Source organism: Corticium candelabrum, chromosome 11, assembly GCF_963422355.1.
Source record: "Corticium candelabrum chromosome 11, ooCorCand1.1, whole genome shotgun sequence".
NCBI lineage: Eukaryota > Metazoa > Porifera > Homoscleromorpha > Homosclerophorida > Plakinidae > Corticium > Corticium candelabrum.
Window position 1 is genome coordinate 6065327 of NC_085095.1, and position 23383 is coordinate 6088709.

The 23383-nt window shown below is 40.9% G+C and overlaps 7 protein-coding genes across 11 annotated transcripts in view; 2 read left to right on the forward strand and 5 right to left on the reverse strand.

The window, feature by feature from the left end:
• Positions 1–499, reverse strand: part of LOC134186799 (uncharacterized) — a 2621-nt gene extending 2122 nt beyond the window's left edge. Inside the window, exons 1-2 of the mRNA XM_062654854.1 lie at positions 303–499; positions 1–229 (exon numbers count right to left, since the gene is read on the reverse strand). The exon at positions 1–229 is cut by the window's left edge and continues 16 nt beyond it. Of these exons, the coding sequence (XP_062510838.1) occupies positions 1–229; positions 303–366 (293 nt within the window). The 5' untranslated portion in view covers positions 367–499. The remainder of the gene's footprint in view (positions 230–302) is intronic.
• A 224-nt stretch (positions 500–723) lies between these two features.
• LOC134187005 (calcium-independent phospholipase A2-gamma-like) lies at positions 724–9314 on the reverse strand. 2 transcript variants are annotated; one of them, XM_062655114.1, is made up of 7 exons: positions 9206–9314; positions 8605–9146; positions 4760–5026; positions 4637–4697; positions 1859–2050; positions 1258–1468; positions 724–1193 (listed from the first exon to the last, which is right to left on the reverse strand). In XM_062655114.1, the coding sequence occupies exons 2-7, from the start codon at positions 9102–9104 to the stop codon at positions 946–948; spliced, it is 1479 nt and encodes a 492-aa protein (XP_062511098.1). In that variant the 5' UTR covers positions 9105–9146; positions 9206–9314; the 3' UTR covers positions 724–945. The 2 variants fall into 2 exon arrangements, with proteins under 2 accessions (XP_062511098.1, XP_062511099.1); XM_062655115.1 differs by having other exon boundaries at positions 8605–9143; positions 9206–9273.
• LOC134187007 (uncharacterized) lies at positions 6543–7006 on the reverse strand. The gene has a single exon (XM_062655118.1). It carries the CDS (start codon positions 7004–7006, stop codon positions 6554–6556), a length of 453 nt encoding a protein of 150 aa, XP_062511102.1. The 3' UTR covers positions 6543–6553.
• Positions 7011–7682, reverse strand: LOC134187006 (uncharacterized). The gene has a single exon (XM_062655116.1). It carries the CDS (start codon positions 7680–7682, stop codon positions 7011–7013), a length of 672 nt encoding a protein of 223 aa, XP_062511100.1.
• A 162-nt stretch (positions 9315–9476) lies between the features above and the next one.
• Positions 9477–11562, forward strand: LOC134186741 (uncharacterized). 3 transcript variants are annotated; one of them, XM_062654775.1, is made up of 4 exons: positions 9477–9509; positions 9691–10407; positions 11227–11362; positions 11424–11562. In XM_062654775.1, exons 1-4 carry the CDS (start codon positions 9494–9496, stop codon positions 11509–11511), a joined length of 957 nt encoding a protein of 318 aa, XP_062510759.1. In that variant the 5' UTR covers positions 9477–9493; the 3' UTR covers positions 11512–11562. The 3 variants fall into 3 exon arrangements, with proteins under 3 accessions (XP_062510759.1, XP_062510760.1, XP_062510758.1); XM_062654776.1 differs by having other exon boundaries at positions 9506–9561; XM_062654774.1 differs by lacking the exon at positions 9477–9509 and adding an exon at positions 9512–9626.
• A 590-nt stretch (positions 11563–12152) lies between these two features.
• Positions 12153–17943, reverse strand: LOC134186740 (KH domain-containing, RNA-binding, signal transduction-associated protein 1-like). 2 transcript variants are annotated; one of them, XM_062654772.1, is made up of 8 exons: positions 17805–17943; positions 17666–17744; positions 17242–17551; positions 15591–15734; positions 12805–13288; positions 12521–12670; positions 12421–12464; positions 12153–12371 (listed from the first exon to the last, which is right to left on the reverse strand). In XM_062654772.1, the coding sequence occupies exons 1-7, from the start codon at positions 17923–17925 to the stop codon at positions 12454–12456; spliced, it is 1299 nt and encodes a 432-aa protein (XP_062510756.1). In that variant the 5' UTR covers positions 17926–17943; the 3' UTR covers positions 12153–12371; positions 12421–12453. The 2 variants fall into 2 exon arrangements, with proteins under 2 accessions (XP_062510756.1, XP_062510755.1); XM_062654771.1 differs by having other exon boundaries at positions 12153–12464.
• A 196-nt stretch (positions 17944–18139) lies between these two features.
• LOC134186943 (dnaJ homolog subfamily C member 8-like) lies at positions 18140–23379 on the forward strand. The gene is made up of 9 exons (XM_062655044.1): positions 18140–18259; positions 18317–18418; positions 18483–18539; positions 20780–20846; positions 20914–21008; positions 21070–21138; positions 22627–22718; positions 22781–22856; positions 23098–23379. The coding sequence occupies exons 1-9, from the start codon at positions 18215–18217 to the stop codon at positions 23218–23220; spliced, it is 726 nt and encodes a 241-aa protein (XP_062511028.1). The 5' UTR covers positions 18140–18214; the 3' UTR covers positions 23221–23379.
• Positions 23380–23383: the final 4 nt, after the last annotated feature.

The window sequence follows — 23383 nt, forward strand, 5'->3', positions numbered from 1 at the left end:
TTCAAACAGTGAAACACTTCGTCTTCTCTTAATTTCATTAAAATTTCATTCACTTTTTCTGTCCGTTTCTCCACAGTTCCCAGTTGCTCACTTAGTTTGACAACCTTCTCTTTCCCATCAACCACAAATACGTCAGGAAACTTGGCTAACTCTCTCCAACAATCCTCTCGTACTAACCCATACTGTTCACTTCCAATACAGAAAGGTATACAGTCATCCTTTGATAATCCTAGAATTTCAATTGTTTTAGACTCGTTTCAGTTACAATAGTTGTCTCTATTTATTTATTTCCTGCAGCTAACTTTGATTAAAAGCATCACAACGATGAACAACCGAGAGCATCCGTTCTCCCCAAGTTACAGCCATGATCACGTCTGATACCAATTTCAGTTACCCGTATGTCCTGTACTAGACCTACTGTGAATATGTCAGCTAGACTATCTAAGACATGTAGATATACTGCTGTACAGTCTGTATTATGAATCACTGATAGAGACTGTTAGTAAGTCCAGTTGCCCAAAGTACAAAGTTTGCATACGTTAACGTTAACGTTGTAACAGTATAGTCTATTTAAGTTTGACATGTTCTTATATATATATATATATATATATATATATATATATATATATATATATATATATATATATATATATATATATATATATATATATATATATTGCCAAGCCCTAAGTCTGCAAGTTTTTTTGTAGAAGAAATGTTTGATCGGTGACATACCTAACACTCTACTTACTTCCTGATCTCTCACCAAACCTCCCATTTATACTATCATCTCGACATACAATTGTTAATTAAAAAGTAACAAATATATTAGCAAATCAACCTTCATGTACAGTACATCTATAACTACGAAATTCTGTCAATATTGCTGTATACTACATACAAGCAGACCAACATGAAACACTATCTCAGACGAGTTTCACTCATTTACAACATCGCTTTCCACATCAGCATCCGATCTATGGCCTTCTGATGTCGTTTGCGAGGCAACAACAATTGAGTAGCCGCCCTCTCCAGTTTACTCTTGTTAGCTTCCACGTACGCAACCGTGTCTCTCTGCATCATATCCAGCTTCTCGACTCGATTCTCGTCCAAAGCAATGTTCTCAGACAATGTCGGATTGAAACGAAAGTACACACCATTGGGGAGTAGATCACGTAAAACGGTGTCGACAGCTACAGAAAATAATAGCAAATTACAACACAAAACGTGTTGTGAGCGTTTCTGTTATACACACACCTTCGGTATCAGTCGCACTTGTTATCAATTGTGTCAGTCTTTCTTGCCAGTTTTTTAGCCACCAGCTCTTGCTCTTTGTTTCTGGATCCGTTTCTGGTCTCCGTCCGGTGCCAAGTGAAATGAGGCACTGGACGGGAATCTGTGATCCCCATAAACATTTTGCTTCGTGCAAAGCGACTGCTGAAGGATTATTCGTCAGCATGCCACCATCCTAAGAATGGAAGTCTTGATGTGACAGTTTTTGCCAATAGAATACAACCATTTATAATAGCACACACGCACACACACATTGTCTGACACACACACACACACACACACACACACACACACACACACACACACACACACACACACACACACACACACACACACACACATACACACACACACACACACACACACACACACACACACACACACACACACATGCACACACACACACACACACACACACACACACACACACACACACACACACACATGTGCAATCACACACAAATGGACAAACAACACAGACATAACAGATACAGATGAACATATAGACATAGACAAACAAATCCTGCTGCTCAACCGAGTACCACCTTCGACACACAGCACATACATTATAAATGTTGTCCTCTAAAACACATTCTTCAAAGTATCCAGGTGCCGCTGTCGACGCTCTCAACACCTCCCACAATTTGTGTGTGTAGCTTCCGGGATAGAAAGCAGCCGTGCCAGGAAAGTACTCATAATTTCGAAACAGATACGGTCTCAAAATGGGACGATTAACCAAACTAGAAACAGCAATCACCTACAACACAAACAGAGATATGTACATACTCAGCTGCAAGAACAGATGACAAAATGACGACACAGTCCCAACAAGTCCACGTTGACTAAAAATCTGTGCATAGATAATTATGAAGCGAGCATGCAAGAGTTCTGGATCCAGTAAAGCAGGGCCCTAAGAACCGGTCCGGACCAATTTTTTCTATAGTGAAGTTTCACCGGGGCTTATAATTCAGTGCCGCACAAATCGTTCCAGTCAATCTGATTTTGGCTGGACTATGTGTCAAAAACTATACTTCGGACAGTCGACAATTGCCCAAAACTTACAGTTGAAAATACGGGTGATTAAATAACTAATATATTTATAGTTAAAATGTAAGTAAATTATAGCTTCTTCACTTAATTGCTATCTATGCTGCCTTGTGGTTATAGCATAGCCACGTATTACAGTAATTGTTCAAGAACTCGTGCAATAGATTAGTAGATACCACTATGTTGGAAGACTGCTCTCTTGGAGCGCTTTTATTTTACACCACACCCTCTTAGCGTGCGGTAGGCCGGACCACTTAAAATGCTTCCTACGGTCTTGTAAAACGTAGCAGTCTCCTACAGCCTAAGATCTAACAAACTATGTTCATGCATTGAGGTATAAGAACATGCCTGTTATCAATAGCTATAGAATACCACACTCGATAAAGATCTATGCGGTCAACTTCCTCGTTTGTTCAAACAAAAACAACACACAATCGTGTTTCTAGTTCTAATCAGATTAATTAATGCTATTTTGATGTTGTGCATGGCAGCTTGGAGTAAACGTGAATGCGATTTGTGAATTCTAGGACGTCACATAGCCTCTAATTGCAAGACCATTTAGTTGCAGAGTGTTCTCATCCGACTCTCTGTTGTGCTTCACTTTCAAGAGCATGTTCGCTTAGTAGGGTTTAGAACCATAACATTTCAGTACAACATTATGTTATGGGTAAGACATATGATTACTATAGCACTCGACTTTATGTTGTGTATGACATACAGTTACTACAGTACTTGCTTGATTATTACCCCGGGGACTGAGTAAGCCCCAGCCCCAATGTTTGGCCAAACTCTATAATTTTCACACCTCCCAGTCCTTTATTACAATTAGTGCTAACTGGTGCTTTCCACAGTGACTGACTTGGATACCAGCATAGAAGATTAATTAAGTTTCTATATTTTATGTAGTGGTGATGGCTTGAAGATCTAGTTTAGTAGTTAGTGTAACAGCATGCTGTTTAATTGATCAATTGATTTTGCCACTTAACACCCTTAAGTGTCAGTTTTGAGAAAGGCCCCATCCAATACTTTACCTATGATGCTGGCCAACCATGGGGTGAGACTGAGGTAGTTAAAAGTTAATCAAGCAAGTACAGTATCTCTAACTTGAGATCATGCAACAACCACACATATGCATTATAGTCAGTAGCTGCACACTGGTAGTATGTTGAGAAGACATGTTCAGACCTGCTGGCCTAGTCTCCACTGCACACATTGACAAATGTGCACAAATTTAAAATATATCATTAGTCAATAGCGATGAAACACTTGCTTCAAACTTCAGTTTCCTGCACAACAGCTACCACAGTATTTCCCATGCAATTATCCAGGTGGGACAACCAATTATCCGACTCAGCCAATCATTTATCCGATTGGGGCAAACAATTATCCGACTCGTGGTTTTAATTAAGAGCAATGTAGAACTCAGAAGAATTAACAACCACGTTATTCAAACACATGTTGATAAGTACATGTTATGTCTACAGTATTTCAGTAGGTCTAAGTAGCTATAGTGTAATATTCTCCAGCTTGCTAGGCGATTGTTCAAGATTCTGAGAGCACGAAGCTACGAGCGTCGGTGGTGCAGTAATCCGTTCTCTCAAGTCAATGAGATTGATGCAAAAAAGAAAGACGGCAGAGCTGTTCAGTTGCGGCACTGCAGCTGGATCATCATGTTCACATGTGTAATAGCTTGTCCTAGCGTTTCCCACAATGCTATCAATCTGCCTGCATAAGAGAGAGCTGTGACTGTGACCCAAAGCACTGAACAACTAACCAGTGACGCAAGGTCAGAGTCTCATTCGCGAAGTGCAGCTTGCCAGAGCGACATCGGATAATTGGTTGCCCAATTGAATAACTGGTTGTTGACTGAGTCATATAATTGGTTGCCCCAACCGGATAATTGCATGGGAAATACTGTAGTAGTACAGCATATAGTTTGTTTGCCGTAGATCTGTATGTACTCCAATGTTTTCACATGTTACATCATTAAAGACACACAGACACTGACTGACAGACAGATAGACAGACAGACAGACAGACAGACAGACAGACAGACAGACAAACAGACAGACACAAACACACACAAATAATTCTTCAATGCAGCAACTTGCATTCACATTACAAGCAACTCTGATACAATTGCACAAAAAATGAATTGAGTGCACAGAGCATATGAATTACGTGTCATAAAGACAAAGATCTGGCTAACCCTCATGCAAAAACAAAACTAATAATAAAAATACAAAATTATTTATTGACACAGATCACACATCTCTATCCATTCCAGTCTACATACTTTTGGTGTTTTAGCGTTTCTTGCAGTGTGGATCATTGTCTCGTGATCTCCACAATTTTCTCTACATTAACACAGTCTCATTGACTGCATTACAACAAAATACAGTTGAACAAATTTCTTCACCTCAATGTCATCTCCCATGCCTGCGTATCATAATACGAATAATTCATAAACAGTTTGCCTCGTCCAACGATACTGTTTTGTTTGAATGTTTCCAAACTGATTGATCGGTAAATGTCATTACACACGTTCAATGGCAAGTACCGAAAGCTGAGTAGGAACGAAAGGATTGCTCCAGTACTTGAACCACAGATTAGATCAAACAATTCATAAATAGGTTTCCCTGTCGCTTGCTCAATAGCCTTCAAAGATTCAACAGCAACGACACCTCTACGTGTAGAAACGGTTACTTTAGAAACATACCTCATTAACTGTATGTATTCGTAGTTGTCTGTCTGATTCAATATGTTTGTAGCTGTCTGTCCGTCTGAACACCATTGCAATACATTCAATGCAAATGACTAAAATTATGAAACAATTTATTGACATATTGATTTAATGTTATGTTGCCTGAGTTGCTCAATTAATTAAATGCCAAACTGGATCACAAAAAGTAAAGGCAGACACATAGTACGTAGCTTAACAGACATTCTAAGAAACCACTTGGCATAACAGAATGCTAAGAATACTGCATAAGCGCCGTTTACCGCCGCAGCATTTACTTTTGTGGACTTCAAAGGAAAGCGCTTATTAGAGTAGAGCACTAATTTGAGACAAGCACTTAAAAATTTCACATGGAACCAGGCACCCATCAGCCCTGATCAGTACATAAGTACACGATATACCTGTATGCTTCACCAAAACCGAAGGAAACGAACATCAAGGACAAACCTATGAAAAACGTGATTGCCAGCTTGCAAATGAAATACCTGTATCCTACAGCACTGCAGTATACAAGAAGTGAACAAACAACAGTAACAGCCTTTACCAGTACGTCGTGACTTGACTGCTTGGGCGTGCCTTGGAGTATGCCTCGTTGGCAATCAATCACATAATCCGAGACTGGATAGTGTGGTGATAAAAAGTAGATGGAGCTTATTCCTGTCGGATATGACTGCAATATGGCACTTATAAGAGGACGGTGGTAAAACGTGGCGAGGCAGTAAAGTGCCACACTACATCATCTCGGAGTGCATACCACCACAGCATCAGCTACCACTTCTGCCTGCTACAAAAGCTTATCAACAAACAAGAATGCATTCCCTGACAAAAAGTAACAACATCTGTCTCTCTGTAGAATCAGGATATGCAGCCAAGAAAGAGAGTTGAGAAAAGACAAGAAATATAATCAGCAGTTATCACAAAATGGATCAAGATCAACCTGTGTGCCTCTTGGTGTTTTAACACTAATAGTTTCTAAGGACCATTAGCGGGGGAATACTTGACCAGGTATCACAGAAGTCCAAGATTTGATGGTTCGAAACAATGAAGCTGATTTCCGAGACAGGTGGAGACGTCAGATATCAGTGCGTATGCAGAGATGCAATGCATGAGTGATCAGTAGAAAAGTATCCAAGTTTACTCACTAGAGTAGAGAACTCCTTACATGACAGAGACATTCAGCATTATGTTCATTGATTTAGAAATTCTAGAACTGTTACCGTCTTGCGACTAGATCATGTAATAGTGTTTATCAAAGAATAAAATTATTAATGTCTGTCTTTGTGTCTGTCTGTGTGTCTGTCTGTCTGTCTGTCTGTCTGTCTGTCAATACATATATTTTCAAACATTGAACTATAATACACCATCTAAGCAAAGCAACTAAATACTACCCAAGCCAATAGGGCTTGGTCTACCTACAACTACTTATGTTTATGTGGCTGTCTCTTGAAACTATCTTCTTTATTTTTCTGTCAATTACTCTAGCATTTGATCGTTGTAGACACACAGAAAACACAGATCTCCAGCATGGCTTGAAGGTTGATGCATTTGGCTTCCGTCTTCGTCTCTTGATAGCTGTGACAGTTTCTTCAAATAGTCTTCAGCTTTCTCTCCCCAACAGCCAAAATGTTCGAAGACTGTAGGCATAAATGTTGGTCGAAAACCTCCAGGCAAGAGCTCCTGGTTGTACTTTTTGATCTTCAGATTTTCTCTTCTGGTTGCCGCTGCTCTCTGAGTTGTAACTGAAAAACCTTCTATTTCATTGCTCCAGGGATGTGCTAGAGCAATGTCCAATTCAAGATCCATCCCCGATGCCGAATCGAATACGACTATGTCTGATGTGTCTTCAGAATTGACGTACCTTCCTCTGGGTTCTTTTACATGATGTAATTGCAGTTGACTCAAACAGTCTGACCATGCTGAAACCATGTTGTTATGGCTGATTACTGGGCCGCCCCAGTCTTACATGGTATCCATCTGAGTCTAATTCTTTCCCACAGTCACACTGACCAGCCAAAGGCATTTGGCAGCCCAGTCTCATCAAGAATGCCAAGGGGAAATCGCTCGGAGATAATGCATGCCATGATGATGATAGTACTGTCAAGAGCCACGCTCCTGCACCTTTGCCTTGCATGGACATCATTCGAGATTGGCCTCTAGTTGAAGATGAATTCTGAATAAAACCATTTGACACAGATTTCATGTATTCCTCAGTCAGCTTGTGTTGTAGTTGCTTCCTGTCGTTAATAACTTCTACGAGAGTTTTGTTTTGCGGCAAAACATTGCATAAATCTTTGCTGATGGAACTATTTGAATGATGTAAATTCTGAACTTCATCAAGCAATCTCTCAGCATCAGGAATTCGTTTTGCTATTGTATGCAGGGTTGAAGCCCAACTAGACAGAAATGCAAATGGTGCTGTAGTTGTTAAAGCTGTGAAACCAAATCCTCCATGTCGTATTGGTAAAGTTGCTTGAAGCCACTGCCTGTCTGTTAGATTGCCTCTACCCAAGAGATTGGTGAATGTTGATCTTGTCAGTGTGTCATGGATGGCTGCAGCAGACTCCAAAAGTCTAGGTGGAACAGTTCGTGATAGGAAGTTCATCCGAGTAACGTGACAGTGTCTCAGCAAGAGCATGCCACACTGAGGACCTTGCAGCTGCAACAGCTTATCACACAAATTAGATCCTGATTGTGCAACATCAGAGCAAGATTCGATGATGTACGATGAGCTTCCTATAGGTGTGCCCAGAATTCTACATCCTTGACTTGTGGCTGGTATGAAAGTTACTGAGAGATGGTGTTAAGCAACGGTGATGAGGAAGAATATATCTCACACTTCTTCTCCTCAATCATGAGATTAATGTCGCTGAAAGCAGATCTCAGCCTTTCAAAGACATGAAATACTCGATCAGGGCTGCCACGGAGATAAACGTCATCCAGGTAAGCCAGAATTATTACTTCTTTGTTGTGAGACTGTAGATCTTCCAAAATGAGTTGCATTGCAATTGAGAACAAAGCAGGACCAAGTGGGTCTCCCTGGTGCACTCCTTCTTGAGAGCTCAGAATAACCGGATGAGATCTCTGAAGATAGATTAGTGGGTTGATGTCAGAGTACACTAGTGCAGCGTGATTGTAAATATCAGGAAACGTAGTAAGCACTTGGTTCAGCAAATGAGACCGGCTTACTGAATTAAATGCATTCTTCACATCAGTTTTAAATAGAATCCAGACTTCATGTTTTTCCATAAGAAGCTGCACCTACTGTACCAATAGCTCTGCACCTACTGCACCAATAGGTCTGCACCTCCTTCAACTGAAACACCGTGTTGTAAGGGTGTGAAACAGTCTGCAAATTCCTTCCGCTTTTGAAAACAAATAGCTCTAGCAGTGACTCTTCTCCATGTTTCCCCAATTGCTGTCGGCCGAACATCCCTGTTTACCTTTGGTAGAGCAATTAATCTAGATGATCTGCCTGCCTGCCTGTCTGTCTGTCTGTTCGTGTTGCAACTGACCACATTTCTTACCTAGAACCTCCACCATCTATTGACAATATCCGTACGCCATACCCTTTACACGGATCCTGGTATCCCATCATAGCCAAAGCCTGCCTCGCACACCCACTGATCGTCCTATCCTTGCTCCTCTCTCTCAAACCCAAAAGCACAGCAACAACGCCCTGCTCCACCATCACCCCTCTCATTTCAGGCATTCTCCACACAAAATCAATAAGTTTCTCAAGCCTGTGCAGCCTGGAAGTCGCAGATTTCGCCTCCTTCAGCGCAAGCACTACGTGTCGTGCCTGTTTCAGCGTCTCTCCGTTTACAGAACTCTTCACTACACGCTGAGTCATCGGCTTTTCATCGCCAGAACGTTGGTCGACGTCATGACTCGTTTCTGGGTCCGGGGTGACCTCGGCGGTTGCGTTTTTGTCTTCTGTTGCTGCTCTCTTGCCTGTGATAGACGACACCAATGGAATGGAGGAGATCCGGGAAAGCGGAGAGAGAATAGAGCGCAGAGATGTCATTGGTTGACGCGTCTGTCAGTCAGAGTAGACCCTCCCTGTCTTCTAGTGACATGAAAATATAGAAACGGATGCCAAATTGTACGTGATTTTTGTTTTCGTACGGTGGTTCTTGGTAAGTGGTCTCTTCGCCTACGCTGATGTTGCCCCTTACAGCTGACTAATGAGTGTAAAACCTACGCACAAATGGAACTGATGTGATCTAGACTAAAACATCCCGGATAATGATGATTGTGCTATTTGTACGTATAGTTTATAATCTAGTGCACCTTTGTCTCAGAGCTACAAAAGGGTATTTCAAACACAATTTTTTGAATTAGCAACAGTTTTATACACGTTTTCCGAAATTTACCAAACGCACAGAGGTCTGGGTACGCGAGGCCTCGACTACCATGGCAGACGACGAAGGTGAAAGTGTGCAGATAAATCGACCATGGCTTTAGACAGGGTTTTACATAGGGTTAGGGACCGTATGCTATGATAACCTTAAAGCCATGGTGGCTTTAATAATTTTGTGCTTGTCTGGTTGGTGTTTCTTCCGTTTATTTCTCTGTCCTTACCTTGATACGTTGTTTTTCTCATCATGTAGTGCCTCCTCTTGAAGACATGTCAGAGATGTTGGCTGCGGCAGCAAAATTGAGAGAAAACAAGGGAAAATGGCAACACATGCGTCTAGGGCTTGAGGGAGACGGCAAAACAACAGAGTCGACATCTAATACTAAAGTTGAAAATGGTCAAGACTCCGAAGGTGGTGATGGTGGTGCAAGTCATGTAAGCAGAGAGGAAATCAGGACAGACCAAGAGCTAAAAAGTCAACGTGCAGCTCCAAGTGCTGCTGCCTCGGCTTCGTCTTCAAACGAATTTTGTGGCATGAAAAAAGGATTTTTGCTTGATGGTGCAAGAAAGAAAAAGAGCAAATCGAAAGCAACTGCATCTACGAAATCACAAAAGGCGGAAAGTGATATTCCATACATCAAGCCAACACAGACAAAGGAAGAGTCTCGATATTTACCCGAAGTGCAGGAAGTGATGAAGAACGTGAAGACAATGCTGGAAGGGAGAGAATGGATTACCGACAGTCTCATTGACAAGCTCATAAAAAATCCTGTTGTCGGTCCGAAGCTGTCGAACCCGAGCTTTGCTACAGTTATTGCTCGATTACAACAGAACCCACAACAGGCATTCAAAGACTATTCAGGCGATCCAGAAGTGGGCACATTTTTGAAGGAAGTTAGTAGACTTATTGGTGACCATTTTACTAGTTTAGGGGGTCAGCCAAACCCTCCAGTCAAGAGAGCAGCAGCAGGTAAGATCATCTTACCATTCGGCATGCAATTACTATGCAAACACCAAAGTTTCAGCCAGTTACCCATAGATGTAAATCAGCATGTTATGACATGAATACCGTAGACCAAAAAATTTTGACAATGAGAATATTTGGCGAATACAAAATGTAATTTTTAAATTTTGGTGATATACCTTTTATATATGCGGGTCACATCAACGTATAATATCACCCGATGTACAGTTTCTATTCCTTTCTTGGGGGCTGTTGATCTGACATTTTGACACGGGTATTGCACACACACACACACACACACACACACACACACACACACACACACACACACACACACACACACACACACACGTGGAGACAGATGCAGCCCAACAGTGGGAGTCTATGGAAACTGATAAGTTTCGACAAATTTTAATTTTGGCAGCAGTTCACTTGCCAATCGCCAAATTTCTTGTCTACAGTATATATATATATATATATATATATATATATATATATATATATATATATATATATATATATATATACATATATGTACACACACGCACACACACACACACACACACACACACACACACACACAAAAGGTTAGAAAGAGACCCTACATATTGGATGACACTGTGTACTCGAACATAGTACCTCAGACTGCGGCCAGGCCCTAACACATCAGTGTGAAACAACTGCTTGCTTTATTATCTAAAACACAGCTGGAAGTTTGTCGCAGCATTGCAAGGCTAAGTTCTCTACATACAATGATGCCAAATTTTTATGTCATCCAAGTGTGTATGTAAACGCAATCATTTGTACTGTGCATGTGTTCACTAGCGGACAGTCGTCAAGCTAAAGATGAAGAAACAATGAAAAAAGTGCTCGCTAGAGCAGATGTGAGAGAAGTCCTCAACGATCCAAATATACAAGAGTTGATCAGGCAGCTGAGGCACGATCCAGATAAAGCTCAACAGTGAGTAAACAAAACTACCATTCAGACGTCCGACATATACAGTGAATGATGTCTGTTGCAGATTACTGACTCGTTTCCGTATGGATCCCGACTTTAGCAAGAAGATCAGCAAACTAATAGAAGTCGGCATTCTAGGGACCACGAGGTGACAAACCAACAAACAAAACTAGAATGAGTACTCGAGCAACGTCAGATTTACTATTAGTACACAATAACACAAACAGTATCAGATAGTTTGTCTACCGCATGCCGAACTGCATTCGTCGAGTTCAAATGTATCTTCAGTCTGTACGTAATACAGTACACACCTACAACAACAGCAATGCAGTTTTCATTGAGCACGACATCATCGATTGACTGACCAGAAGACAAGCACGTTAGTCTGGCCTTGTGAGTCATGGAGTTCATACTCAACAGTCTGTGAGTATTCGGTGTACTCAAACAATAGTAATTTGTACGACACTCGTTTGTCTCTCTGCAGTCCACTAAGCTGCACGAATATAACCCGTCAGCTTGGTGTACGAGACAGTAACCAAACCACCCAGACAACATCCATCCAAGCCGCCTGACATTTTCACATAATGCTGGATGACAATTGTACTTCTTGCTGGCTGACATAATAATAGTCCTTGTGATGCGGTGACATTACATAAGACTCGGCATTCTCACGATGCAAAAGAACAACAACAACGACGGTACCCTACCTGATCATCATGCGTGCAGTAGTTTGTTTATTATTAATGTGCTTACTTTACATCAATCCTACATTTGTTCGTTTGAGATAGAAATAAGGAATAAGGCACAGTATTCATAATGATCATTTTAAACGGTAGATATATCTTCTACTCATACAGTAGTACTAATAATAGACTCTACTGTAGTAAACGCTCACACCAATATCATCATTCATTACATACCGACGCACTAATCGTTCAATTTCTTCATCGGCTAATATGTTCAGCAGATAATCAAGTTAATAAGTCAAGGACAGACACTTAAGAAGTAGTACCTACATAAGATGTCACAGTAATAAGCCAAGCAGTACTTCAATAACTCACCAACTTGCCAAACAGCAGACAAACAATTGCATATTAGTTGTCATCTGCAAGAGACAGAGTGATAGTTGGATCACTATGGTGGCGGAAAATTGCGACTTACTCTGTGTCAGGTCAACGTCTATACCCACAAGAGCGGCTGGTTGTGTGACTGGTATGACGGGTCTTGGGCCTGGAGAATGAGAACCGTCCTGGTTACTGAAATATGATTGACTCGGTAGTGTTGAGACGTGAGATGCCATATTAGTAGAATCTAAAGAACAAACATGACAAGTTGGCTAGGATGCTTATACACAGACAACAAGTAACACAAACAAAATGGCACACACACACACACACACACACACACACACACACACACACTGACATCAACCACATTAAACTCACTCTTTTGTTGTGTGCCACCACTATCTTCTCCACTTCCTCTTTGTTCTCCGTGTGGAGGATCAACTCCAGGGGGCGGAGGTAGATGAGGACGGGTAACTGAACTCCGCTGAGCTCGTGGCAATGACGGCAAAGTCACAGCAGGATAGGGTGGAATAGCAGCAGTTGTATGTGAATACCCATACTGTTGACTCCCATACTGCTGAGACACAAACTGTGGACCACCCTGTGGGAATCCATATTGTGAAGGATTTTGTGGGGCTCCCATATAAAGAGGGTTTCCTCCTTGGTTGTATCCCATCCCTTGCATCGGAGGGCCCTGGTGAGGCATATTGTTCATAGGGTAGCCTTGATGCATTGGTTGGTAGCCACCTTGGAAATTCATCGGTTGAGGGGGCATTTGACCAGAAAACTGAAACTGTTGATTAGGAAGAAACTGATAACGACCCCATGTTGCATATTTCTGAATAATATCGGGCGGATTTATCTACACAACAAACATCAATAACACAACTCACACACTACGTGATAATATTAAGAACATAAATATCAAATATTATTGAATTGCTGTCCCTATATCGACTGTCGTGAAACATCTCTTAAAGAGTCATGCATGACTTTGTCTTGATGAGTAGAATGGCAGCAGTTACTGTTTTTATTACTGTAGAACTTTGCTAATCTAAACCTCTCTAATTGGAATCCTTGCTAATCTGAATTATCTTTGGTGCCCTGCCTTGGATACCCAGATCCTATTATTCTGCCTGATCTTGGTTGCTGCCACAAGCGGTAATCTAGTTTTCAGCAAATGTGCATTTCTGATCGTTTTAAATCCTGATTGGCACATTATTTAGAAGTATGTATTTGTTGCAGCTGTGTCCTTTACCACAAACATGAGATGTATGTAACGTATGTACAGACATACGTAAATGTCCCAGTTGTCTGGGTGTTCGAAGCAAGGTCTGGACCTCCAAGGGCTAAAGGTTTGGCAGAGGCTCTGTGTTTTGGTAATTCAAAACAACTTCACTAATTCGAACAGGGCTTGGCTTGGGACTGTTTGGATTAGCAAGGTTCTAGGTTATAGTTTTAGTTTGGTTTGTTTGTCTGTTTATTTGTTTTTTGTCTGTTTATTTGTTGTTTGTCTGTTTATTTGTTGTGGTCTGTGTATTTGTTGTTTGTCTGTTTATTTGTTGTTTGTCTATTTATTTGTTGTTTGTCTGTTTGTGTCTGCTAGCAGGATTACACGAAAACTTCTAGGCAGATTTTGATGAAATTTTTGCCAGCCAGAGGTTGGTCTTGGCTCAAGTTAGAGGTGATGTGATGTTGGGAGTGATCTGGATTAGAGAAGCCGGGTCTCTTTTGAGGGGTCAATCGACACATTACATTTTTTGACAATGCAACCAGAATCACACCAGATTTTACTCATGCACGCCGATAACATTCTTGTAGTAAGTGAAAATGTCACTGTCTGTTGGAACATTTTGAGAGATAGACGATTTTTTGCCAATTAGATGTACCTCTTGTGCTTGTTTTTGTGGATCTCTGTCGAAGGTGGCATGCACAGAGTGACATGGAGAAATCTTTCATTTGTTGTTTTACCAGGAGAATCAAAAGATTCAAGATTGCTTTGTTTATACAGACATCCAATTCTTATCTAGGACATCCAATAGACAAACTCAGAAATTTGTAAAATTGTTTAATTAATTGTGGTGGTGGAGGTATGCGCTCTCTGAGTGCTCAAGTTGGAAACTGGTCTTTGTGCTAGATTCTGCTATTGAATGTTGTATTTCAGTTAAAGTATGTATAGTGTGCAGACATGGGTAAATCCAGATGTCATTCCATTATTTCAAAAGTTATATGTCTGGGCTAGCAACACACTGAGAAACCAGGCAGTAAAAACAGCAGCCACTCACAACTAGAGCCCGGTTCACAATCTGATGCTGATGATGATGCTGATTATGACGCTGACACTGACGATGACGCCTGTGTGAGCGTCATATTGTGAACATGACAACGTTCAAGACGATAGTCGCAACATTCATCCAGCATTCTTGATGCTGGAGTCGACTCGAGTTCAACGCCAACGTCAATACCGGAAGAGTACCAGCGTTAACAGAAAACACGTGATTGCTTTCAACAAATCAAAGAATATTCTCTTGCACCAAATCCCGGATTCGGCATGAAGGGTCTGATTGAAAGTGTGCGGAGATATCCTTGCCTTTGGCAAGTCCATTTGAAGTCGTATAAATAAAGGCCAGCATGTCAAAGAAAACACTTGGAGGAAATAGCAGTCTGACCCACACCCACCGTTCTAGGGATTCCCTTGCCCTCTTACCGACGGCGGCGAAGAAGAAGTAGAAGTGACTTTTCATCGATACTGTACATGCGGGTTATTACAGTAGTATGCGCTAACATGCCCTCTAAGCTCGAGTATCCAGGCGAGGCTGACCAACGTCGCTTGACGCTCACAGTAAAATATTGTGAATGGTACAACGTCAGTGTTATTGTCAGCGTCAATGTCAATGTCCAGCGACAATGTCATCATCATCGTCAGTGTGTCATATTGTCAACCAGGCTTAATCAACCAATTAATTGTTGCTCTGCTAGTCGTTTCTGGTATGCGACAGCATTTGCCTGATACAGTAGTGTGGTAGTGTATCTTTCCATTGTGTTGCTGTCGTGTCATCTCAGCTGTTAACATTATGCCTCGCTAAGCCAGAAAAGTCTTGTGTCAGTACAGTGTACCCTAAAAGCACTATCATCAATCCGTTGGCACTACAATGCATCCTTACTTCAGGTGGAATGATTTCTATGACAATCTGCTTGGCAAGCTGCATTTTAGAGTTGGCTTCACTCTCTGACCCACTAGCCTCTATAAGAACGTGCATTTCTTCATCTAAATGCTCAAACCCAGGAACAGTCTTCATGCTCTCCTCCTGCAAACAACAAAGTCAACCACATCAAGCAAAACACGTGAATGCCAGCAAGCATAACTATAAGACTTAAAAATCAAATTAAAATAGTGACATAATAAGAAATAATAATAATAAATTATTAAAACAGTGATATAACTGCATGCTTTAACTTAATTAACTAGCAAGTACAGTACCTACAGAACTTTGCATTCTGTAACAGTATGATAGTATGCTGTCATATTGAGATGAGTAATGTGTACACAACACCATAAGCCCATCTATTTTGATGCCATTTGCTACTCCATCAGTTCAATGACACCAGGAGCACATTAGATTACTCACATCAGTACAGACAGCCACTAGCTAGACAAAATGTAATGCGACATGCCAGCGTGAGACAATCACTGAACTGAACCGCCATTCCATAGGTCTCCATTCACTTTCAACACACAAAAAATGATAGACATTGGACGACATCAGCAGACCTCTAAAAAGTTTGTCCCAGATAATTTGCTGGCCCGTCACGCTAGCGCTCATTTCCTTCTTGATTGCCACACTAAAGCCTGGTTCACAATATGACGCCGACGCTCAGTTGAGCGTCAAACTTCAAAGAAATCGCCTCGACGTCGGCGGTATCCTTTGATGTTGACACCGACATCGACGCTGGAATAGGATTCATTTCTATTGACGACGTCGACATCGGCGTCAATATTGTGAACCAGGCTTTACTCTTGTCCCACTAATCACACATCCATTCTCAGATAGTCTTTGTCACATTTCTTTATATATACAGTATAGAGTGTACGAAAATTGGCTGAAAATATGCGAGTTACTTTGACACACGGTAGTACAGCAAGGTTCAGACAACAAGGTGTACAAAGCACACAGCTTGAAATCTCGATCACTTTGTTTATTCAATTAGGAAATTGAAGACAATCCCACAGTCTTATAACTACATTTAGGATATGTGATGCTGTCGCAGTGCCACACATCAAGTTGTGTTGCGTCACACGCGCTGCATCATTCACAATATGGTTTGACGGTTTCAGCACGTCTCAGACGCCGCTACATGTGGGCTAAAGCAGCTAATCATCATGTTGATGTTAATTAGATAGCTTTGTGAATGTTGTAGTGTAGTACAGCAATACATTCATTAAATTAGGCTAGTGGGAACTCATAAGGTTTGTACATTCAAGTGCAAATGTAGAGTGTGGCTTAGATATGGGTGTGGCCTTATGTATATCCACCTCTGCCATGCTATTCCAAAATCCTGTGGAGAACCCTGTACTATATACTACATCTGTGACAATGACAGTGTTAACTATGACATAGATTTACTAAATGACTGTGACCAACAAACTACTGTATGCACACTAAGAACTACACGTACTACTGCACATCATGACTGACAAACCTCACAAAAACATGCCAAGGCATTTACATCTCATTACAAAACATGGTAACACATTTCCACCGCCACCATGCATTACTAAAGCATAAATGTATGTTAAAATGAAATGACATCTACCTGGTGAGGAACCTTGAAGCTGCCCTTGCCTCTTACAAGGAGCTTGCATCCGGTCAGGTTATTGATCTCCTTCACTGTTGATCCTCCAGGGCCAATGATACGACCCGGATACTTGATGGACGTATACTGTCTCTGAGGCAGGAAGACCTTCTCGAAGATTCTGACCACATTCGGTGCAACGCGTTCAATCATCTGCTGGTCCTGCTTCAGCCGCTTCAATTTGTCAATGGCTGGTTCATCAGGATCCCACACGACTTCTTCAACTGTTGCCGTGTCAGTTCCTTCTACTTTTGCTACTTTTGCGGGGTTTCTAACAATTGTACATACTGTGAGTTAGTAGTCAAGTAATGCTTGTAAACATGCGTATTATAGCTATTAAATTATTGATATCAACTAGCAGTGACAAAACCACGTGCTCTCGTACCCCATTAGGTTGTCATTTTCTGTTCCAGGCGGTACTGTATCTGCCTCTGGTTCTAGGACTGCATTCACTCTATCGATTTCTAAACATTGCACCTTTGAAGCTCTCACAACGAGCAGCAGTCGCCAGTTCGGTTTCTTACCAAGCTCGACAAGTCTAAGACAGTGAATGAATACTCCTTCCATAACGGAAAGCTTTTCCCTGTCTTTAATCAGTTCTTGAAGATACTGCTCGTAACGATCCCGCTCTCCCAGATAAGCCATGGTCTACAGCGCCTACCGCACGTTAATACATACGGGGTCTAACAGCAAGCTGCACAGTAGAGTGTCTACCGTACACGTGTACAGTAGCATTCATAACGTGTTTCATTTTGAAATGCAGAGACGACGCGCTTATATACAACGTTTGTGCATTAGCAAGTATAGAAAATGCAATAATCTATTTAATTTAATTTATGTTCACGTGACCCGGTTTTCGTAACCCGGATAAGCGTTTAAACTCTGCACAAGTTTTCTTGTCTAGCTAGATATTTTCGGTATATAAGAACACAAGATGGCATCAGAAGACGCACAAGACTTCAACAAGTTTCTTACCGAAGTACACAACTCCTATTGTATGTACAGAGAAGTATCTGATTTATCTATTGATTTGTAGGTAAAATACATTGAGAAACGCGATTCTGTTTTGACTAACAAGCAACAGATCGACAGAATTCTTCGTCCTGGCTCCAAGTTCTTCAACATGAATCCGTTTGATGTACAGTACAAAATGTCTAGTGATGCTTTGCATTGTCTCTACATTTTTGAATTGCTTGAAAAAGGTGCTTCAACTTCCTTTGACTGCAACTCCAACAGAAATCAAGAAACAATACAGAAAGGTGTTCAATAAGTTGAGACCTAGATTGCAAGTTACATTAACATGACAGCATTATAGCTTGTGCATGCATATAGAGACGTGAGAATCGTGGGGTCAAAAGAGAGTTATTGCCCCTTATAAAGTTTCTTGCCTCCCTGTATTACTTCCGAATGCAATAAATCATAATTTATGTTGCTAATACCCCATTCACACGAGCATTTGTAACTGTGCCAGCACGGTACGGCACGGTTTGGCTCAGTTTCACTTCGTTGTGTGAATGCCGACCGAACCAAACCGAACCGAATCGTGCTGAGTTGGCCCACCTCAAGTTGCCATGCCAGCTAGCACGGTTTGGTTTGGTTCGGTTGTGTAGTGCCTGTCAAAACAAAGACGACATCGACGTCTATGCTTGGTACTTCTCCTCGATATTTTCACAGATTGTTCTAGTGCCAGCGAGAAGTAAGCGCGGATAGCTTGTTCCATGACGACGTCTGTATCTAGTGTGCACACCAAGAGACACGCCTACTAAAACTCAGCTGGCTCGCTTTGTCTGAAAGTCGTGTGAACAAGGGCTGACTCGCTTCATTAGCCCAGGCTTGCTCGGCTCAGTTTGGAGCTGTGCTCGTGTGAATGGGGTATTAGACATAGAATGTTTGGCTCCGGCCCCAATCTCGAAAAGTTTCTACACCTAGGCTGTAGTTGGCTGTGTAGCATCGGCTTATTGACATGTATATGCATATATTGTTTTCATCATACATTACAGGAATGCTTGCAGTATCTCAGGTATAGGATTAGGATATTGAATACAGTTAGATTGACTAACTGATGATTTGGTCTATCATCATTTGTAGTTAATTAAACTATACATTTTTATTGGATATCGAACTTTGTAGTACAAGGACGTTAGATAGATACCACAAACTACATAAAATGTCAGCTAATACTCTAACCTAAACTCTAACTTAACTTAAGTATTAACGTGGGCGCACCTGGACACGCCTATATACATTGACTAACTAACACTTAGGGGTTTTATACTAGCAAGTTAATATCAACTACACCTAACAAGCCTAAAAGCGTCAATTAGACAATGCAGCTCAAGGCCGACGGAAGCAATTTACAAGTGGAGTGGCCTAATGCGTTAAAGGGGCAGGGTTGCTCCCAACATACAAAAGGCACAGCACTCCGCCATGCCTTGGCTTCCACTTGGTACAGGCCCGCCATGCTTTGCTGTATGAGTAGGCAGTGATTAGCTATGAAGACAATGGACTTGTATTTGTATTTTGAAAAGTGGGAAGTTGTTTCAGGCTAACAAGTAGTTCCTGGGATGCTTGGTTTGAAGATAAGACCAATTAGGAGAAAGACTGCCATATGGTATGAACTTAATTGTAATACAAGTACTCGAAGATAAACAGTGGTTGTCTTAAACTCTGCCCACTATTTAGGTCAGTATCTGATGGTAACAAACGAAGTCTGTAGATGTCTGGCCTTCCTATCCTATATAAAGGGAGGTTCTCAACTTCTTGAGGTCTGGAAATTTTCCCACTCGCATTAATATAGCTATCATGTGGTCAAGCACAGTGAACTAAGACAGAGAGAACCTTTTTTTCAAAAGAAGATAAACCGCTTTGTTCCTTTTGTGCCTGAGCATTCTGTGACAACAGTTTGTGGCATCTCAGTGTAAGCAAACCTGCATCAAAGCTTTTGTGGTCCGACCATAAAAATTGGAATGGGCGGGACCAAAATTTAAGGTGGGCGTGTTTATTTCCGCCGTGTCTTCCAAAAATCCTGGGAACACCCCTGAGGGGTGTAATACTAATGCATGCTACAAGCAGCTAGTTTAATTAGGAGGACTCATAACTTCAAAACTGAGCACAACTGTCAGAAACACTATCAGGTAAATTCTTAAATATATTATTTTATTTAAATCTGCTATTGTCACGACCGGAAGTATGCGGCAATAGATAGCTGGCTAAAGTCGGAATTTTGAAAAGTGGGGTGGCCATGGCTGCTGCGACTCCGTCTGCTCTGCAGCTGTTTCTTGTGGCACAGCAGCAGAGGAACAAATAGCCTAACTGTACACTAGAATAGAAGTGTGAATGCACCATGATTGATAAGCAAGATTTTGATAATTAATTCTTGAATAGAAACTGGTATTTTATGTAATGTCTCATGTTAATGTATTAAACTAAATTTGTTCTTTTAAATACATTGTGTTATTTCTATGTATTAAAAATGGTTGATATCGTTATTGGATGTTAGTTGTCTTTCTTGGTCCATCCTGATAAGAATGCAGAAGATTTAGACAGAGCTCAAAATGCATTTGATGGTAGGCATGCAGAGAGACCGTCTTAATAATTTGCTATGAGAAGTTCGACAAACAATTTGCATTGCAGCTGTTGTAAATGCCTACAGAACTCTCGAAGATAAAGTAGAAAGGGAAAAAGTCATGCAAGTCATTGAAGGTGCGAAAGAGTTGGCAGAACAAAAGGTCCAGCTACATGTGTGTGCATGCGAGTTACCTGATAGGGATGATGTAATGTTATTGATAGTTGAAAGAAAAACGGAAGCAAGCAAAGAAAGAACGAAAGGACAGCATTGAAGAGGATGACCCAGAGAAGGTAGATTAACCGTTATGTCTTTGTCGGTTGTGGGTTTGTGTACAAGGTAGTCTCTACATTTGACTGGAAGGTGTGATTGAATTGACAAGGGAAGGTTTAAGTTTTGATTGAATACATTTTTTGTCTTTCAACTGTAGACACAATATTATTGCACGTTATAAATCAAGTTGCAACTTGATTAATATGCAACTGGATTAATAACGTGCAATAATATTGTGTCTACAATTGAATGCATAGAAGATGTAGTGTGTATATGAGCTGTCTTTCATTGCAAAGCCATAAGTACTGATCTTGAGCAAGTGACAGCCTAAATTGAAACAAAGTATATTTGTGCTCTAACTGGTGTGGCTGACGCTACAATGGCAGGAATGAAATTTAAACCCGTCTGGTCTAACGTGCGTTGAAGGGGTATGGCCTAGCGTGAGCTAACAAGGAGTGACTAAACGTGTCAATGAAGATTCCCTGATTGTGTTAGATTTGATTCCCGGATGTGCATCAAAAGTCTAAAGCTAGAAATATTTAATAGTAGTTACTAGTATTTGATGAAACTGCAGAAACAATACAGTCACTAGTAACCGATATTATATATTACTTATTTAATTATTTTATACCTCAAACCGGAAGTTGATTGCATTGTACCTCTGCTGAAAGTCGTCTTTCTGAAAAACGGTCCGGCCTGGGTGCTATGACCCTGAATGGGGCAATCTTTCATGAAAAGTTTGAGTATGCTTGTCTTTATGACCATGTGGTCTCAAGCAGCAAGGTTGTAGCCACTGGTCCGGTTGGTCCAGTTTCAACCGGACCACTTTTTAATATTTGTACTTTCACCAACGGACCAATGCTGGCAACTTTTGGAATAGGGCATAGCTGATTAGATAAGTTTTTATATTTAATCACTCTGAGACAGCCTCATATCAAGTGCTTGCAGATCAGAACGCATACAGCTTGTAGACCTGTTCATTCTAGTTTTAGAATAACAGATAGTAAACAGAACCAGATTCTGTCACCTCCCCTTATTGCTTTATCACCCTATGAACTTTTTGTTTCGTAGGAGAACCTTCTGGGAGTCTAAGAATTAACCCTGTGTGCACAGACCCAATCATGAATGCATGGTTTTATACTTGGCCACCTTTCACTAGGACGTCAATGACGTTCAAGATGTTGCATTCTGTCACTACATTACTACGTAACACAGAAAAATTATATTTTGTGTCTGTCTGCGCCAACCGGACCACTTCCAAACTGCCAGCTACGTCCCTGAGCAGTAACAAAATACTGCTACAAAAAGAAACATTAGAAAAAAGATGTCTGCAGTAAAAGGCATGAAGAAATGAAGATTTGAGTATTGCTGATTCCTTGTTGTCGATCAGGAAAGTAGGTCTATATCACATACAAAGCAAATCTGAAAGCAAAACATAAGTGTTACTAATTCTATTGATCTTGTTTTGAGGTGTCGTAGATTGTAGTGACTTGTCTCTATTCTTTTAGTATGAGCACTTTCTGAAATGTATGATCGCAAAGCTGTTTGCCGATATGGAGATGAAGAAGAAACACCTAGAAAAGCGGGAGTTTGAAGAACGGTATGGCTTGTACGGATTAATGGCCATTGTAAGAACTCAATTGTAAGAAAACCGTAAACTAGCAAACGAAAACAAGAAGAAGAAGAGGCAGAGGACGCCAAGAAGAAAAAAGAAGAGGAATGGAAGAAGCAGTGGGAGGTACACTACTGTTGTCGCTTACACATGCTCATGTCTTTTGTGATGCATCAAAATATGTATACAAGACACACTATATGTCTTTCTCACTTTAGAAAAGGAATAATAATGCATTTACGAAAAACCTAAGTAGTTTACTGCAACTTTAAAGTTGACAGTTACACAGTGGACACAAAATTGCAATACCTAAGAAGCGTGGATGTTTTATGCAATGAATTGATGGCGTTCATTTACTTCATGTTAGGAGAGTAGAACGGACCGAGTGGACACGTGGCGGAATTTCCAGTCCGGTGGTAAGAAAAAGAAGAAAATCAAAGGTTTTAACACAATGAGGCCTCCTGGCCTCAAACCAGAGAAAAGGGAGTAGCAGTTGACACGATTCACTTTGATTTACTCTACAGTCATTGCACAAAAATTCATCAGGAGTCTAATTTTTAGTATCATACTGTAATTTCGACTTGTGGTGACAAGTTAACTATAAGAACTGCTGAATAGCATAGTGTATAAGTATTTACGCATTTGTCTAGTAG

Bases quoted from the DNA above. Each gene is read 5' to 3' on its own strand.
- LOC134187007 (XM_062655118.1), bottom strand. From the start codon at position 7,006: ATGGTTTCAGCATGGTCAGACTGTTTGAGTCAACTGCAATTACATCAT.
- LOC134186740 (XM_062654772.1), bottom strand. From the start codon at position 17,925: ATGGCTTATCTGGGAGAGCGGGATCGTTACGAGCAGTATCTTCAAGAA. The intron at 17,552-17,665 runs GTACGAGAGCAC...TACAATTGTTAG, and splicing joins GAAAATGACAACCTAATGGG to AAACCCCGCAAAAGTAGCAA. The intron at 13,289-15,590 runs GTAAGGATGCAT...TTTGTTGTGTAG, and splicing joins TAGAAATCATTCCACCTGAA to ATAAATCCGCCCGATATTAT.
- LOC134187005 (XM_062655114.1), bottom strand. From the start codon at position 9,104: ATGACATCTCTGCGCTCTATTCTCTCTCCGCTTTCCCGGATCTCCTCC. The intron at 2,051-4,636 runs GTATGTAGACTG...TTTGTGTTGTAG, and splicing joins GAAACGCTAAAACACCAAAA to GTGATTGCTGTTTCTAGTTT. The intron at 1,469-1,858 runs GTATGTGCTGTG...TTCCATTCTTAG, and splicing joins TAGAGGACAACATTTATAAT to GATGGTGGCATGCTGACGAA.
- LOC134186943 (XM_062655044.1), top strand. From the start codon at position 18,215: ATGGCATCAGAAGACGCACAAGACTTCAACAAGTTTCTTACCGAA. The intron at 18,260-18,316 runs GTACACAACTCC...ATTGATTTGTAG, and splicing joins TCAACAAGTTTCTTACCGAA to GTAAAATACATTGAGAAACG. The intron at 21,009-21,069 runs GTCCAGCTACAT...TGTTATTGATAG, and splicing joins AAGAGTTGGCAGAACAAAAG to TTGAAAGAAAAACGGAAGCA.
- LOC134186741 (XM_062654774.1), top strand. From the start codon at position 9,596: ATGGTGGCTTTAATAATTTTGTGCTTGTCTG. The intron at 9,627-9,690 runs GTTGGTGTTTCT...CTCATCATGTAG, and splicing joins AATAATTTTGTGCTTGTCTG to TGCCTCCTCTTGAAGACATG. The intron at 11,363-11,423 runs GTGAGTAAACAA...TGTCTGTTGCAG, and splicing joins GATCCAGATAAAGCTCAACA to ATTACTGACTCGTTTCCGTA.
- LOC134187006 (XM_062655116.1), bottom strand. From the start codon at position 7,682: ATGAACTTCCTATCACGAACTGTTCCACCTAGACTTTTGGAGTCTGCT.